The 18,432-nt window shown below is 39.0% G+C and overlaps 1 protein-coding gene across 1 annotated transcript in view; it reads right to left on the minus strand.

Annotated features, from left to right (window-relative positions):
• The window catches only part of LOC133665056 (WW domain-containing adapter protein with coiled-coil-like), a 36,135-nt gene that overhangs the window by 12,686 nt on the left and 5,017 nt on the right, over positions 1–18,432 (minus strand). The window contains exons 3-8 of the mRNA XM_062070218.1: positions 12,522–12,711; positions 7,410–7,501; positions 4,655–4,764; positions 4,472–4,566; positions 1,023–1,277; positions 474–590 (exon numbers count right to left, since the gene is read on the minus strand). Of these exons, the coding sequence (XP_061926202.1) occupies positions 474–590; positions 1,023–1,277; positions 4,472–4,566; positions 4,655–4,764; positions 7,410–7,501; positions 12,522–12,711 (859 nt within the window). The remainder of the gene's footprint in view (positions 1–473; positions 591–1,022; positions 1,278–4,471; positions 4,567–4,654; positions 4,765–7,409; positions 7,502–12,521; positions 12,712–18,432) is intronic.

Here is an 18,432-nt window from a genome sequence, read left to right on the forward strand (position 1 = left end):
AAACCGAGGTACGTACCGAACCGAAATTTTTGTGTACCGTTACACTCCTAGCAAATACTGTGCAAAGAACTACGTCAAAAATGCCATAAAAATGCAGCAGCATATAGACAAGTGCCCAATAATATATTATTATTGTAATTCCCCATTAATTCACAGATATTCTCATGGACGGTGTCCAACTTTGAATAATCAAAAAATGGTCAATGTTTCCAAACTTCCCGAGCTTAACTTCCTGTGGTAAATTTCCGGAAATTTCCTGGAAACTTTCCACCCCTTTGCAACCCCAGTCTGGTCTCAGACTGTAGACTCAAAGTTAACATTGTGTGGAACTTCTCTGCGTGAAGGTCAGTGACAACAGTGGGTTTGAGGCTGCACTCAGCAAACTGAGTTAGGGACATAAAGGACAGTCGGACCGTCGACAAGGTACAGGGTTAGCACCAGCAGGTGGTGGAAAAACAGCGTGGAGCTCGTACCTTGGTTGGCGTGCTGAGCAGCTGAGAGCAGAGCAGTGATGTTGAAAGCGGGTCCAGCAGTGAGGAGCTTATGAAGCACAGACCGCAAGGAAGCTTGGGTGACAGCAGCTGCCAAGACTGGAGGAAGAGGAAACGCAAACACACACACACAAACATACAGGTGAGTGACACACAACAAGTGGGTGCAGCGCTAAAGTACAGCGATGTTAGAAAACAGTAGAAACAAAAATACACATCTGTACATAGACATCACCGTCAACAGACAGCTTATTAAAAATGAAACTTTACAAGCATGCTCGTGTCTAATCGGCACATCCTGGTTAGGAACAGCCACTAAAAACTGGTTCAAAAACAAACACTAACAGGCAAGGAACAAACCGGAAGCTTTATGAGCTGTGTACACAACATTTAGGGGCACTATAAAATCAAGAGTGTTAGGACTTTTCTTGGGACTGTTAGGACATAACAGACACCTCTTCTTACATGTTAAAAGCAGCAATAATAAGCACAATATGATATGATGAAATGATATCTACATATCATCCTCACCCTCATTGAGCTTCGCCATGTCCATCCCTCCATTGCTCATCTGCAGAGTAGCTTGAAGTGCGGGCAGGAGCTGGCGCAGCAGGGCCGGGTCCTGAAGTAGCGCCGGAGACGGGGACTGGACGCTTTGAGTTAACTGGGCCGTGGAAGAGGAGGACGAGGACGTGGTCGTGGGGACGGACGTTGTGTTTAGGCTCTGTGAGGAAGAGCACACATGCCCCGAATTGGACGCGCTAGATTGGTCCCCTGAAGTGTTCTCTGAAAAGACAAGTAGAAAGGAACTTGCTTACATTACAGATCCAAAGACAGCGAGACCATTGTTGGGGTTTCCCACAGAAATGGACAACTGCGATAGTGAACCCCCTTCTGTGCAATATCCAATACCTTGACTATACAGTCGTGGTCAAAAGTTTACATGCACTTGTAAAGAACAATGTCATTATTGCTATGTTGTCTAATACCATTGTTGGTATTTTGTGTATTACCATTATATTCATTCTTCCTATATTGTTGATACAAATTATTGTTACAGTGTAATAATTATTGTTACCTGTGGTAATGCTACTATGATACAACATTTGTATTATAATCCTTAAACAAAGTAACAGTGAAACTCATGTGAATAATCACTGAATGGAGAACTGGGGGTGGGATTAAATAAATGATCTTCTTCCCACTCCCTTTCAGGCAAAACTGGACAATCATGCTTACATAATGTACATTACCTTTTGCACTATATTAATTTATATTATGTGTTGTCAACTTTGTACTTTTTTTTTTAATTATTATTTTTTTATGTCATTGCCTGAAATAAATAAATAAATGAAAAAATTTTTTTTTTCAAATGGCTGTCTTGAGTTTCCAATCATTTCTACAACTCTTATTTTTTGTGATAGAGTGTGGAGCACATACTTGTTGGCCACAAAAAACATCCATGAAGTTTGGTTCTTTCATGAATTTATTATGGGTCTACTGAAAATATTTTGCTGCCAATGGAACTGGTGCTTTACAGAGAGTAAATGGGACAATGAAAAAGGAGGATTACCTCCAAATTCTTCAGGACAACCTAAAATCATCAGCCCGGAGGTTGGGTCTTGGGCGCAGTTGGGTGTTCCAACAGGACAATGACCCCAAACACACGTGGTAAAGGAATGGCTAAATCAGGCTAGAATTAATGTTTTAGAATGGCCTTCCCAAAGTCCTGACTTAAACGTGTGGACAATGCTGAAGAAAGAAGTCCATGTCAGATAACTAACAAATTTAGCTGAACTGCACCAATTTTGTCAAGAGGAGTGGTCAAAAATCCAAGCAGAAGTTTGTGGATGGCTACCAAAAGCGCCTTATTGCAGTGAAACTTGCCAAGGGACATGTAACCAAATATTAACATTGCTGTATGTATACTTTTGACCCAGGAGATTTGCTCACATTTTCAGTAGACCCATAATAAATTCATAAAAGAACCAAACTTCATTAATGTTTTGTGTGACCAACAAGTATGTGCTCCAATCACTATCACAAAAAAATAAGAGTTGTAGAAATTATTGGCAACTCAAGACAGCCATGACATTATGTTCTTTACAAGTGACCACGACTGTATATTGACCATTGGAGCATTGTTTGTTTCAGTATCACTGTGGATAGACAAGTCACTTTGTTTTCTAGTCGTTCTGCAAGCATTGCAAGCGATTCAGACTAAAAGGTTCCATAGCAGCACAGAAGAGAACTAGCAAAACCAATGTGAATGTGATAGTATGGCTAGCCAATGCTGTATCATCAATACTCCAGAGAGTTTTTATTGATTGAATGTCATTGGGGTTAATCAACACATGGTCATGAGTTATAACCCTTTGCTTCTGATGCTTAGATGGATCATGTTCGCTCAATGTGTATACAACTAGGCTGAAAACTAACAGTTGTTTCCAATTGGTAGTGGTGGTGGACTGAAGCAGAACACACAACGATTTTTTTTTTTTTTTACCGGCAGACTTAAGCTTGGCTGTGTGTGGACAATTACAGGCGATCGAAAGGAGACAATTGATGAAACAATTCCAATATGTTGTCTCAGGCAGCTGTCAACAAGTCTACAAATCGAGTTGTGCTCAGCCAGAGTGTAATCAAAATAACCTTTGTATAAGACATTTTTAAGAACCAGCAAATAACTGATTTCCCATGTTTGAAACTCTAGTAGCACAATTGTAACATCGTTCAATATTGCTTCAGAAAGCAGATCTACACTGCAAAGAGTAGTACACAAGTCGGTAATAGCATTTAAGAAGTTGTACGTGTTCAAACTGTCGCCAACGTGGTGGACTTTTGGGCAAGAAATGGAGCCAGACCTTCCAAAAATTGTTTGTTTTGTATCGTTATCTAAACACGCAGCAAGATGTTGCCAACATTTTTTGTTGTTCCTGTGTCTTTCTGCTGATTTTAATTGTGATTAAAATTTGAAAAGAAAAATCATTAAGTGACCTTAAAAGTATCGGTATCACAACCGGTTGGGCCAATACCATGAATTGATTAACGTGGACCCCGACTTAAACAAGTTGAAAAACCTATTCGGGTGTTACCATTTAGTGGTCAATTGTACTGTGCAATCTACTAATAAAAGTTTCAATCAAAAATCAATCAATCAATACTGCCCAGGTAATGACATACCATTGGACTGATTCACAAATCGTACTGTGCAATCTACTAATAAAAGTTTCAATCAATCAATCAATCAATCAATCAATACTGCCCAGGTAACGACATACCATTGGACTGATTCACAAATTTGTATTGTAATATGACCCACTATTTCACTTCCCAAAAACTAAGGTGATTTTCTTTGTTCTTTTTTTAAGATCATACAGTAAGTGGCAGTCTTCATAACAAATTCAAACAATTACAGTTAATACATGTGATTGTAGTAACTGATTTCACTTATGGATGATCGGTATCAGAATTGGCAGCAAAAATGAATCCCGGATCAGAACACCCTTTAATACCACTGTAGGTCAAATCTAAGACTTTAAGACTTTTTTTAAGATCATAATAAATATCATTTCAGACCATTTCACATCAACATGGACAAAAAAGTCAAATTAAAACATTTTCACAGATTTTTGGGCGCCATATGTAATGTTCTTTATTCCCTATGAAACATCAAAGTTTTGGTCTTGCTTGTTTACTGGTACCTGCTCAGGTCATTTATTGAACAGTTGTCAACCTGCAGTCCACAAGTATCTCTTACATGTGACTGCCCTCTACTGGTCACACTTATTATACCATGTACCAAAACCAGAAAAAGCACAACCAGAATACATATATAAGGCGCACCAGGTTATAAGGCACAATGTTGATTTTTGAGAAAATGAAAGGATTTTAAGTGTGCCTTGTGGTGGGAAAAATACGGTAAGTCGCCGCTTCAAAAACAACACTTTTTAAATTCTGCAAGGCACGCTCACACTTACTTGTAGATTTGTCCTGTAAGGCCTCTTGTCTGTAGTCCATGTCCCGTGGGAAACTGTTTGCTGGCAACTTGACTGAGTCCCTCTGCCGTTGCTCTCTGGAGGAAATGCAAAGCAGAAGTTACAACAGAAAAACATTCCAATAAGCAAGGAACAATGTCAGTAGTCATAACAGGGGGAGCTTGCCTCTCCAACAGGTCCTTGGGCTTCTCCCACTGGGAGACCTCAGTTCTACAGTTATAGTAGTACTTCTTCCCAGAAGAGCTGATGTGTTCTGTCCAGTCATCCGCTGGTTCCTGGTCATGACAAGACATAGTTGCATTTCTATTTCAATGAGATAAACCACTCATTAATATGTTCACTGTAAGGGAAAATGGTGAAAAAGGACAATTTGATAGAAAACAGTGCATCACGGCTTGCATAGTGTATTGCATATGGTCATGTGTAGTTAAGAAAGTAGGGCTGGGCGATATGGCAAAAAATTATCACAATTACTTTTTCATAGCATCCGATCTCGATTAATATCACGATTATCTTTTTTTAATTAAAGTCGGATTGTCCCGTGCAGGTGTATAGAGTTTACCGTTGCTTCCCTAGTATTGCAGTATCTTCTTGTGACAGACATTTCTGCCATGTATGATCGAGGTAATAATATATGCTAACAGCTGACAACTGACTGTTTTGTATATATAATTGTGCTTACAGTACAGGCAACCCACACTCCGGTCCGTACCTCGGTTTTGCTTCTTTTTCGGTACATTTTGTGGGAGTAAAGACAACTTTTTTTCTCTCTCGAAGTTCTTTTGTTATTTTGCTTGTCATCAAAAAGTGCATAAAAGTCTTACGGCATTCAGTACACCAATGATACTTTGTTTACCGAATACTGAAATACTTCTACTTCAAGTTAACATTTACTAAACAACACTTTCAAATGACAAATTATTATTTGTACTCTTTAGTTGTATACATCAGTGCTTCTCACCAGTGCTTTGGCAAACAACAAGTGGTGACCCAAATCGTGGAGTTTTTAAAACTCAAATACTGTAGCATATATTGAATAAAATTACAATAAAAAGCAGTTTGAATTTGAGTACCATGTTTTCCGGACCATAGGGCGCACCGGATTATAAAGCGCACTGCCGATGAATGGTCTATTTTTTATCTTTTTTCATATATGAGGCACACCGGATTAAAGGGCGCATTAAAGGAGTCATATTATTATAATTTTTTTCTAAATGTAAAACACTTCCTTGTGGTCTACATAACATGTAATGGTGGTTCGTTGGTCAAAATGTTGCATAGATGATGTTTTACAGATCATCTTCAAACCGCTTTCTGACAGTCGCTTCCGGAAGCGCCGTTTTGTGGGCGGTCTTATATACGTGGCTCACCTTCGACAGCGTCTCCACCCCGTCATCTTTGTTGTAGCGGTGTAGCGTGCAAGGACGGGAGTGGAAGAAGTGTCAAAAAGATAGAGCTAACTGTTTTAATGACATTCAGACTTTACTTAAAACAAATAACGGAGCAGCATCTCCTCATCCGGAAACAACACCGGAAATGTGTCCTGTGAAAAAAACGTCCGACCGGAACTCTCTAATAACTCAAGTTCCTTGGGTGAATAATGTAAACTCACTACACCGGTATGTTTTAGCGCTTTCATGGCGAGTTTACTGACAGATATAAATAATAACTTTACACTACTTTAGTTTAGAAATGGCAACAGCTGAGGATGAATATCCCATAACAAGAAGATAGAGGAAAAAGAACAAGCTTATTGACTACGGTGTCACCACGGACTACGAAGGCAGATGCGCGCAATTTTTCAGGTTTTATGCAGATCCCAAATACAGATCAGCAGGTACCAGAAGGTAAGAAAAGTTGCTTCTGCATAATATTGCGAAACAAAACACTAGATAATATGTCTTACCTTATACACACACCATAATAATACTCCTATGTTGAAGCACATCAAACGGTGCAGCCTACACGTATCTCTTATGTTTGACTGCCATCTACTGGTCACACTTATCATTACACCATGTACCAAATAATATTGCTTTGAAGTGGGTAAGCTCAACCAAACTTATTCCTTACATTTGCGCACAGTCGAGTTTTGAGGGGAAAAAAAAGGATTTTAAGTTCGCCTTATAGTCCAGAAAATACGGTACTGTAAAATAAGTTTAATGATTATTCCAGGAAAAATTTGTTTTCTTATGCACAAACTCAAAAAGATTTGAACACAAAGTGTCTGTCTTCAGAGTTTTTTAGTACATGTTATGTCAGAGGAGTTTAATCTTTGCAGACACAAACAAAAACTCTGACATTTAGATATAAAAATGCCTTATTCTGATTAAACTAGTGGGTGTGTTTTTATTAATCCTAGTCGGGACTAATAAAGACTCCTGTGACTGCCTGCAAGTCTGTATTCAGGGCAGGATTACTAGTGTGCTGCAGCAGATAGTAAAATTAAAGGGTGTCACTAAAGCCGCTGCTCCTTCTAAATGCTGTTTCAACTTCTACGCTCGTGTTTGTCATATTTCTTTATTTTGTTATTCTGGGCTGCACTTCCAGCTGTGTAAAGGGAAGAGGCACAACGCTGATTGAACATTAAATATGTTGTGACGAGACTGATTTTCGCACGGTGTAACAGGAGGTCACGGACACAAACACTTTCCCAAAAACACACGCAAACGTACACAAACACACATTCACACACACGATCACGATCAGTAAAGGTGGATTGTACAAAGCATTGTTGCTTCCCTACTGTTTACTACTGCGGTAACTTCTAACAGACAGTTCCGCCATGTTTGATCGAGGAAATATGCTTACATCTGATGACCGTGATCAAACTCAAAATGAATCACGGTCAACGATCACGATCATATAATCGCCCAGCCCTATAGGAAAGGTTTTCAATCAACGCCAAACACCCTCTTACTCGTTCCGCAGGCTTGCTCTGAGCTGAATGCGAGTCGGCACCATGGTGTGCGCTGTTGTTCTGAGCGTTCTCATGAGGAGATTCACTGGTCCCTAAAAACAAATGACATGACTCATCATATTTTTCATCAAGTAATTCAAGGTGGCCATTTTCACAACGTTTTTAATCACATCATACAAGTTAAAAGAACAGATAAAGTAGCTTGCAAACATTTGTTAGTATGGTTAAGTTACAGTCGTGGTCAAAAGTCTGACATCACATGGACCTTTGTGACCTTCTGGAGGAAAGTTCTGTGGTCAGATGAAACAAAAATTGAGCTGTTTGGCCACAATACCCAGAATATGTTTGGAGGACAAAAGGTGAGGCCTTCAATCCCAGGAACACCATTCCTACCGTCAAGCATGGTGGTAGTAGTATTATGCTCTGGGCCTGTTTTGCTGCCAATGGAACTGGTGCTTTACAGAGAGTAAATGGACAATGAAAAAGGAGGATAACCTCCAAATTCTTCAGGACAACCTAAACTAATCGGACCGGAGGTTGGGTCTTGGGCGCAGTTGGGTGTTCCAACAGGACAATGACCTCAAACACACGTCAAAAGTGGTAAAGGAATGGCTAAATCAGGCTAGAATGAAGGTTTTAGAATGGCCTTCCAAATGTCCTGACTTAAACGTGTGGACAATGCTGAAGAAACAAGTCCATGTCAGAAAACCAAGACATTTAACTGAACTGCACCAATTTTGTCAAGAAGAGTGGTCAAAAATTCAACCAGGAGTTTGTGTATGGCTACCAAAAGCGCCTTATTGCAGTGAAACTTGCCAAGGGACATGTAACCAAATATTAACATTGCTGTATGTATACTTTTGACGCAGCAGATTTGCTCACATTTTCAGTAGACTCATAATAAATTCATAAAAGAGCCAAACTTCATGAATGTTTTTTGTGACCAACAAGTATGTGCTCCAATCACTCTATCACAAAAAAATAAGAGTTGTAGAAATGATTGGAAACTCAAGACAGCCATGACATTATGTTCTTTACAAGTGTATGTAAACTTTTGACCATGACTGTATGCATGGTATGCAACATTTTATACAGCAGACTGTAAAATTAATTTCCCCTTGAACTGATTGTAATTAGTATACCGTAATTATTTATACATTAACATTATATTTATTGTCATTGTTATTTGTTATCACAGTATCACAACACTAACATTACATAATGATTGTATTGCTGGCCAGGAATGAGGAGTTGCTTTTTAATGATTTTTAAAACCAATTGTGAAAATACTGTGGAAAAATGGAGTTGTTGCATTGTTTTTAATAAACCCTGTAGCACCAACCTTAAATGTTTAAAGTATGTTTTGAGAAGAAAGCCAACCATGAAAACTTATAATTGTGCTAAACTAATGCAATGAGCATGAATTCTGATCAATGCAGTACAACATATAAGGACAGTATAGTGATAACTGTCTTTCTATAGACATTTTATTTTGCTATCGATTATTTAAAGGTGAAAGTGATTTTTTTTTGCTGATAAAAAAAATGGGACGTCAGCATTTCATGAAACAACCTGTTTAAACACTGTGAAAGAAAGGTGTGCTTTTGAGGTGGGAATCTTTGGGTACTTTACGAATCCATTACGATTTAAGGCTACAATTTGATTATAAATCAATTACGTATGCATCTTTAATTATTATATTGCATTGTTTTATATATTATAAATGCATTATATTTGATCGTCAATAATATATATGTATGCGGTATTGCGTTATTTACATTTTTTGGATTAGATTATATATATATACATGTATCTATATACATATTATAAATATTTTATTTATATAAATAAATATGTTGAAGTACATATAAATATACATATAATATATACAGTACAGGCCAAATGTTTGGACACAACCTTCTCATTCAATGTGTTTTCTTTATTTTCATGACTATTTACATTGTAGATTGTCACTGAAGGCATCAAAACTATGAATGAACACATGTGGAGTAATGTACTTAACAACAAAAGGTGAAATAACTAAAAACATGTTTTATATTCTAGTTTCTTCAAAATAGCCACCCTTTGCTCTTATTACTGCTTTGCACACTCTTGGCATTCTCTCCATGAGCTTCAAGAGGTAACCTGAAATGGTTTTCACTTCACAGGTGTCATAGTTTTGATGCCTTCAGTGACAATCTACGATGTAAATAGTCATGAAAATAAAGGAAACACATTGAAATGAGAAGGTGTGTCCAAACTTTTGGCCTGTACTGTACATAAATAATCGATATTTGGACATTTGTCCATTTATTCAGAATCAGCCGTCGGAGAATATAATTTTCCCAACCTGTAGTTTATCAAATAATTTTTGTAAGAACACAATTTCTAGAAATGTTTGCTCTGTCAGTTACATTTTTCAACCTTTTTTGAGCCAAGGCACATTTTTTGCGTTGACAAAATCCGGAGGCACACCACCAGCAGAAATCATTAAAAAACGAAACTCAAAAGTCGTTGTCGCAATTGTTGGATGTGACTTTAAACAATAACCAAGCATGCATCACTATAGCGCTTGTCTCAAAGTAGGTGTGCTGTCACAACCTGTCACATCACGCTGTGACTTATTTTGAGTTTTTTGCCGTTTTCCTGTGTGTAGTGTTTTAGTTCTTGTCTTGCGCTCCTAATTTGGTGGCTTTTTCTCTTTTTTTAGTATTTTCCTGAAGCAGTTTCCTGTCTTCCTTTGAGCGATATTTACCGCATCTACTTTGTTTTAGCAATCAAGACTATTTAAGTTGTTTTTATCCTTCTTTGTGGGGACATTGTTGATTGTCATGTCATGTTCGGATGTACATTGTGGACGCCGTCTTTGCTCCACAGTAAGTCTTTGCTGTCGTCCAGCATTCTGTTTTTGTTTACTTTGTAGCCAGTTCAGTTTTAGTTTCGTTCTGCATAGCCTTCCCTAAGCTTCAATGCCTTTTCTTAGGGACACTCACCTTTTGTTTATTTTTGGTTTAAAGGCCTACTGAAAGCCACTACTACCGACCACGCAGTCTGATAGTTTATATATCAATGATGAAATATTAACATTGCAACACATGCCAATACGGCCGGGTTAACTTATAAAGTGCAATTTTAAATGTACCGGGAAACTTCCGCTTGAAAACGTCTATGTATGAGGACGTATGCGCGTGACGTCACGACGGCAACGGAAGTATTCGGACCCAATGTGTCACCATACAAACTGCTCTGTTTTCATCGAAAAATTCCACAGTATTCTGGACATCTGTGTTGGTGAATCTTTTGCAATTTGTTTAATGGACATTGGAGACTGCAAAGAAGAAAGTTGTAGGTGCGATCTGTGTATTAGCGGCTGGCTGTAGCAACACCAGGAGGTTGTGTTGTGTTTGAGCTGGATAGCAGAAGCGCTACCGTGAGTACAGCTTTGGCTTCCAAACATTTGATCGCTTGCCCGTACGTGCGTGTCGCTATGTGCATGTCACGTACGTAACTTTGGGGAAATATATGTTTCTTGCCGACTCTGATGTTGGCCGGGGTGTCGTCGAAAGCTACAACGCCCGCCGCCGCTCCGTAGCTAAGTTAGCTTCAATTGTTAAGCTTCGCCAAGCTGGAAATTATTAACCGTGTATTTACATGTTCATGGTTTAATAGTATTGTTGATCTTCTGTCTATCCTTCCAGTCAGGGTTTTTTTTAATTTTGTTTCTATCTGCGTTTGAGCCTGATGCTATCACGTTTGCTCTGTAGCTAAAGAGCTTCACCGATGTATTGTCGTGGAGATAAAAGTCACTGTGAATGTCCATTTCGCGTTCTCGACTCTCATTTTCAAGAGGATATAGTATCCGAGGTGGTTTAAAATACAAATCCGTGATCCACAATAGAAAAAGGAGAAAGTGTGGAATCCAATGAACCCTTGTACCTAAGTTACGGTCAGAGCGAAAAAAGATACACCCTGCAGTACACTCTAGTCCTTCACTCTAACGTTCCTCATCAACGAATCTTTCATCCTCGCTCAAATTAATGGGGTAATCGTCGCTTTCTCGGTCCGAATCTCTCTCGCTCCATTGTAAACAACGGGGAATTGTGAGGAATCCTTCCTCCTGTGACGTCACGCTACTTCCGGTATAGGCAAGGCTTTTTTTTATCAGCGACCAAAAGTTGCGAACTTTATCGTCGTCGTTCTATACTAAATCCTTTCAGCAAAAATATGGCAATATCGCGAAATGATCAAGTATGACACATAGAATGGATCTGCTATTCCCGTTTAAATAAAAAAAATTCATTTCAGTAGGCCTTTAAGCATTAGACACCTAGGGGCGGTATAGCTCGGTTGGTAGAGCGGCCGTGCCATCAACCTGAGGGTTGCAGGTTCGATCCCCGCTTCCGCCATCCTAGTCACTGCTGTTGTGTCCTTGGGCAAGACACTTTACCCACCTGCTCTCAGTGCCACCCACACTGGTTTAAATGTAACTTAGATATTGGGGTTTCACTATGTAAAGCGCTTTGAGTCACTAGAGAAAAGCGCTATATAAATAGAATTCACTTCACTTCACACCTTTTTAACTTCACAATGCCTCCCGCTGTTTCCAACATCTACAAAGCAATTAGCTACCTGCTGCCACCTACTGATAAGGAAGAGTATTACACGGTTACTCTGCGGAGCTCTAGACAGCACCGACACTCAACAACAACACATCATTTGCAGACTATAATTACTGGTTTGCAAAAAATATTTTTAACCCAAATACGTGAAATTAGATAATCTCCCACGGCACACCAGACTATATGTGGTTGAAAAACACTGACATAGATAATGTAATACTTTGTATAACAATATCTGCATTGTGTTACTATTGTTATCTTATCACGAGTTAGTTGCAACTCAACTTTTTTTAAATGGTGACATTGACCTCTTTGTTCTTTCATACATTACAAACATTAACAATACATATTACATCTCAACATAGAAAGCGGGAAATTAAAATGGTTGCATTTAAAAAAATAAACATTTTGGAACTCCGCGGTCACAAACAAGACATGTCGTATTCTGTCTGCAGACAAAACACATGTGCGACACTCCAAAGTTCTGACTTACCATTTTTGGCCCGAACCGTGTGCGAGATTTTTGCCTTGCCGTGTCCTGCGCTGTCAACGTGCCTGTTGACAGGACTCTCATCTGAGCGCCGCAGCATCTTATTAGGGGGCGTCGACTCGGACGAGGCATCCCGCACCTTGTCGTAACGGTGAAGGCTGCTGGACTGGCTCTTTGGCTGAGATTTGTGGGTCTGGAAAGCAGAAATATGACGTAAATACATTATGTTGGCGGTCGGATGTGTATTGTTTAGTAAGGGGTGAAAAACAGGATGTCCTTTGCCATGTTAACTGGGATTGCCGTACTAATAGGAGGGTATGTGTGTATTCGCCGCTGGCTGGATAATCGCAGTGGTCACTCGTCGTGCAATCTGAGTACCAACCAAACCCTTGTTTTCACAGTTCACCACAAAGCTCTAACAAAATTTGGGAAGTTAACGCAACAAAACTCCTCTGCAAAACATCTCTGGTTAGTAAAATGTTCATTGGAATCCTTATTATAATATAAGTTGTGCATTTATCTGGGAGTTTGCCAAATATGTTTTAAAATAATCGATTCGCACAATGATTTTTTTATGTTACTTACAAGTCAAGTCCAACCAGCCATGTTCACTCAAATTTTCCATAACTACCAAAGCTAATTTCATGAATCATTTACAAATACACCGTAACTGTGAATCCCCTTTTTTTGGTTCTTTTCTTTCCAAAGTTTCCAACCTTTAAAAGTAGCATAAATATTAAGAAAAATACGACATATTTACCAGGAAAGGTCACAGCTAACATCTTGAGCCCCATTTACTTTGTACTGAAGAAGTTGACCACACTTTGGTGCATTTCCACCATAACTTTATTAATATTTATCACAGGAAAATTATACTTATACTACTGGAATCGTCTTTACAAGACCTGTCTGATGATACTGGTTTCATGTAAATCAGGGGTGTCCAAACTTTTTCCACTGAGGGCCGTACACGGAAAAATTTAAGCATGCGGGGGCCATTTTGATATTTTTCATTTTCAAACCTCAACAAAATATATGGATTTTTTTTTTTTTTAACCTTTAGGGCTCCCGGGGACCATAAAGGGTCTCAGTCATTAAAATGTAAAAAATAAGTCAAATTATTATTATTTTTTATTTAACACTTACAGTAAATCTCTATATCAACTTCAGGTTGATATAAAGTAAAAAAAAAAAAAAAAAAAGGTTTTATGCCTTTTCTGTCAAACACAACTTTGTTTTTTATAGTAAAACTGAAATATGCAGTATTTAGGAATTAGAGCCCTAAAAGATCAATAATGCAGGACACCATTGATTTTAATTCTTTAATATTTTTGAGTAATCACAGTGAAATGTTAAATAAAATCCTACTAAATATATTTGGGATCCAAAAGGTCCCCCACTCAAAGTGATACATTTTTATTAGGTTTTTTTTACTTTTAACACTTAAATTACGAGATCAACTTCAGATATATCTGTCAATTTTACGTTTGAACTATTATTTTGTTTGTATTATGCTCTTTTGTCAAATAAAACTTTGATGTTTTTTTATGGCAACCACACAATACATGCAATATTTTTTCCACATAAAACATTTGAAAGTGATATTTTTTAAGTGATAATTCATTATAACATAAATTTTTAGTTTTTTTTTTCTTTAGCAATGGCAAAAAAAAAAGAAAAATAAACAAAGACAAAAGAAAAAAAACAGCCTGCATGGAAGCTTTGTGTCAACATTGCAACTTTTTCTTTTTAGATTTCACCTCATTCAATTTTTGCAATATTATCAATTTTGCAATTTTTGAAGATTGTGTGGCGGACAATTAGCTGCGGGCCGCAAATGGCCCCCGGGCCGCACTTTGGACACCCCTGATGTAAATCAATCAAATATTAAAATGTTCTACACATACCTAAAATGGAGCTCTTTCTATTATGCAAAATCGACTTTTCTTACCTATAGGTGTATTTGAAATCTGAATAAGTCCTGAAAATGTGCAATGAAACTATTGAGGCATTGTGAAAATATTTATAAAACAATCTTGCCTTCCTTCATACCTCTTGGAAACGAGCCGTTCGAAATTTGCCCCATTAGTGACGTCAAGGGATTATCCATATATGGTACAAATGTACCCAAAGGGCTTTGCGCGGGTCCGACATCTTAGTCAATAAAAGGGTCCTTCTTTTTCTCCATCCTCTTGTTGTGGGGCAGACTGGCTCGTACATGCACGTGAATCCACCGCTGTTGCTATTCCTAATACCAAATAGCGTACTGCTTGAACTTAAACGGTGAGTAAACTCGCTACGGAAGCGCCAAAACCCTACAACAAAGATGGCGGGGAGAAGACGCTGCCGAAGTCGAGCCGCGTAATTGATGGTGCGTTCCATTAACCTCGGAAGTTGGAAATCGGAGCTTGGAATGACGTCACTGTTATAGGAGGCGGGGAATCAAGACAGCCACATCCACAAAAGCTATTTTTGCACATTAACAACTTATGTGAACATATGCACTGTTTTGCAACCTTAAAGAGAACACAAACGCTATTCCTAGCAATGTAGAACGTATGTACCGCACGTAATAAATGTAGCTAGAGTAACGTTACCATATGTAAACGTTCAACAATAGATTGTTTATGGCTGATTTAGTGCGACAAAAGTGCTAAAAACAGGTATTATAGAAGCAGCCATCTTTGAAGCCAACTCTGCGTTTGTGAAAATGCTCAGACTTTCCAAGTCGGAAATCCGACCAAAGGGTCTTCCGTTTGAAATTCCGATTAGGAACTTATAAATCCTGACTTTGAATGCACCATAATACTGTCAGAAAGCGGCTTGAAGATGGTCCATAAAACATAATCCATGCAACATTTTGACCAAAGAACCACCATAACATGTTATGTAGACCACAAGGAAGTGTTTGAAATGTAGAATAATATGACATCTTTAGGAAATTCCTAGCAATGTAGAACGTATGTACCGCACGTAATAAATGTAGCTACAGTAACGTTACCATATGTAAACGTTCAACAATAGATCGTTTATGGCTGATTTAGTGCGACAAAAAGGCTAAAAACAGGTATTATAGAAGCAAATATTATTGTTTATACCCAGAGCAGCCATCTTTGAAGCCAACTCTGCATTTGTGGAAATCCGACCAAGTGGTCTTCCAGTTGAAATTCCGATTAGGAACTTGTAAATTCTGACTTTTAACGCACCATAAGACTGTCATAAAGCGGCTTGAAGATGGTCCATAAAACAATCTATGCAACATTTTGACCAAAGAACCCCCATTACATGTTATGTAGACCACAAGGAAGTGTTTGAAATGTAGAATAATATGACGTCTTTAGGAAAGTTATTGTATTTTTAACAAGATCACACCTAAAATCTTGAGCCCCATTGACTTTGTATTGAAGAAGTTGACCATAATTTGGTGCATTTCCACCATAACACTTAATATTTATCACAGGAAAATGATACTTACACTACTGCAATCGTCTTTACAAGACCTGTCTGATAATATTGGTTGGATGTAAATGCATTTTCTAATGTTACACACATACCTATTACCATTCAAATCAAATGTGTTCACAAATATTAATGAGTGAGATTAATAAATTAGGTTGGCTGGTTTATTTCGAGCATTACATAATTTTTGTATTCTCATTCCTCTTTGCAACATGTCCGAAAAGGGGTAGGAAGAAGTAAAGCTTATTTAATTCTACCCATTTCCAATTCATAGCACTTGCTAGAGGTGGGAATTTTGGGCACCTCACGATTCGATTACGATTCAGGAGCTACGATTCGATTAAAAAACGATTATTGGTGTCTTTAATTTATATACAGCACAGGCCAAAAGTTTGGACACACCTTCTCATTAAATGTGTTTTCTTTGTTTTCATGACTATTTACATTGTAGATTGTCACTGAAGGCATCAAAACTATGAATGAACACATGTGGAGTTAGACTTAGAGACTTAAGACTTCCTTTTATTGTCATTCACATTTGGAAATGTACAGTACAGATAAGAACAAAATTTTGTTCCATTAGCTCGTTGTATTGCAGGATAAAAGAGCAATAAGGTGCAGCTATAAATAGATTTACTGTACAGATAAATATATTGCACTTTTGCATAAGCATCCACGTTTATGGATGTATGTTATATTGTCTTTATATTCCAGCAAGTTATATACTTAACTGAAAACACGTTTGTTATGATACTTTCTTCAAAATTGCCGCCCTTTGCTCTGATTACTGTTTTGCACACTCTCTTCAAGAGCTTGTCACCTGAAATGGTTTTCACTTCACATGTGTCATTGTTTTGATGCCTTCAGTGACAATCTACAATGTAAATAGTCATGAAAATAAAGAAAACGCATTGAAATGAGGTGTGTCCCAACTTTTGGCCTGTACTGTACATTTCCGTTTGACATTTCTTTTCCTTTCACTAAATAGTTGTGTCTCGCTTGCAACTATTAAAAACAATGCATTTGTTTAAGAAACCGTTTAATTCATTCCCATCACATCTTTTAAAATGAATGGAAATGTGTACAAAACTGCAACACAAGGGCCCTATAATACAAGGAACTGGTCGGATCTCTCGTTGAGGTGGCTCTCTGAGTCAGCCGACGTTTAGAACTGTCGTCACTACTTTATTTACAATAATTAATTCTATTAGCGATTATTTACCTTTACTAATGGATTTAATAATCGTCCATGTCCAAATTGCGATGCATCTAAAAATCTAGCGCTTACTAAAACATATATGGTCAATTCTTGTTTTCATGTCTGTCATAATTCACATCAATATATGGTTCTCGCCCGGAAAAGGGTGGAGTGCCATCTCCAGGTTGGAGAGGAGTTCAAGTACTTCGGAGTCTTGTTCACGAGTGAGGGAAGAGTGGATCGTGAGATCGACAGGCGGATCGGTGCGGCGTCTTCAATAATGCGGACGCTGTATCGAACCGTTGTGGTGAAGAGGGAGCTGAGCCGGAAGGCAAAGCTCTCAATTTACCGGTCGATCTACGTTCCCATCCTCACCTATGGTCATGAGCTTTGGGTTATGACCGACAAGATCACGGGTACAAGAGTTTCCTCCGCCGGGTGGCGGGTCTCTCCCTTAGAGATAGGGTGAGAAGCTCTGTCATTCGGGAGAAGCTCAAAGTAAAGCCGCTGCTCCTCCACATCGAGAGGAGCCAGACGAGGTGGTTCGGGCATCTGGTCAGGATGCCACCCGAACGCCTCCCTAGGGAGGTGTTTAGGACACGTCCGACCGGTAGGAGGCCACGGGGAAGACCCAGGACACGTTGGGAAGACTATGTCTCCCGGCTGGCCTGGGAACACCTCGGGATCCCCCGGGAGGAGCTGGACGAAGTGGCTGGGGAGAGGGAAGTCTGGGAAGAAGATGGATGGATGGATGGATATTCTGAATACAGCAGTTCTCTTAATAGTTTGGCCCCCACCTCTCCTCCACCCGCACGTTAAATACCGGCTCCCCAGAGGTCTATGTGCCAAGCCCTCTTCTGTACTGACTCTACACCTACGACTGCAGTCCGACCCACAAAAACAACCTCATAGTGAAGTTCACAGACAACACTGCGGTGGTCGGACTCATCTCAAAGGGGGACGAGGCAGCCTACAGAGAGGAGGTCCGGAAGTTGGCAGACTGGTGCCTAGAGAACAACCTTGCTCTGAACACTAAAAAAACTAAGGATATCGTTGTCGGCTTCAGGAAACACACCACCCTCTACATCAAGGGTGAGTGTGTGGAGAGGGTCCACACCTTTCAGTTTCTTGGCGTCCTTATCTCTGACAACATCTCCCGGTCAGATAACACTACTGCCATCACTAAGAAGGCTCAGCAGCGGCTGCACTTGCTGAGAGTCCTCAAGAAGTACGACCTGGACTCCCAACCTGCTGCTG

The sequence above is a fragment of the Entelurus aequoreus genome, linkage group LG14 (assembly GCF_033978785.1).
Source record: "Entelurus aequoreus isolate RoL-2023_Sb linkage group LG14, RoL_Eaeq_v1.1, whole genome shotgun sequence".
Taxonomy (NCBI): domain Eukaryota; kingdom Metazoa; phylum Chordata; class Actinopteri; order Syngnathiformes; family Syngnathidae; genus Entelurus; species Entelurus aequoreus.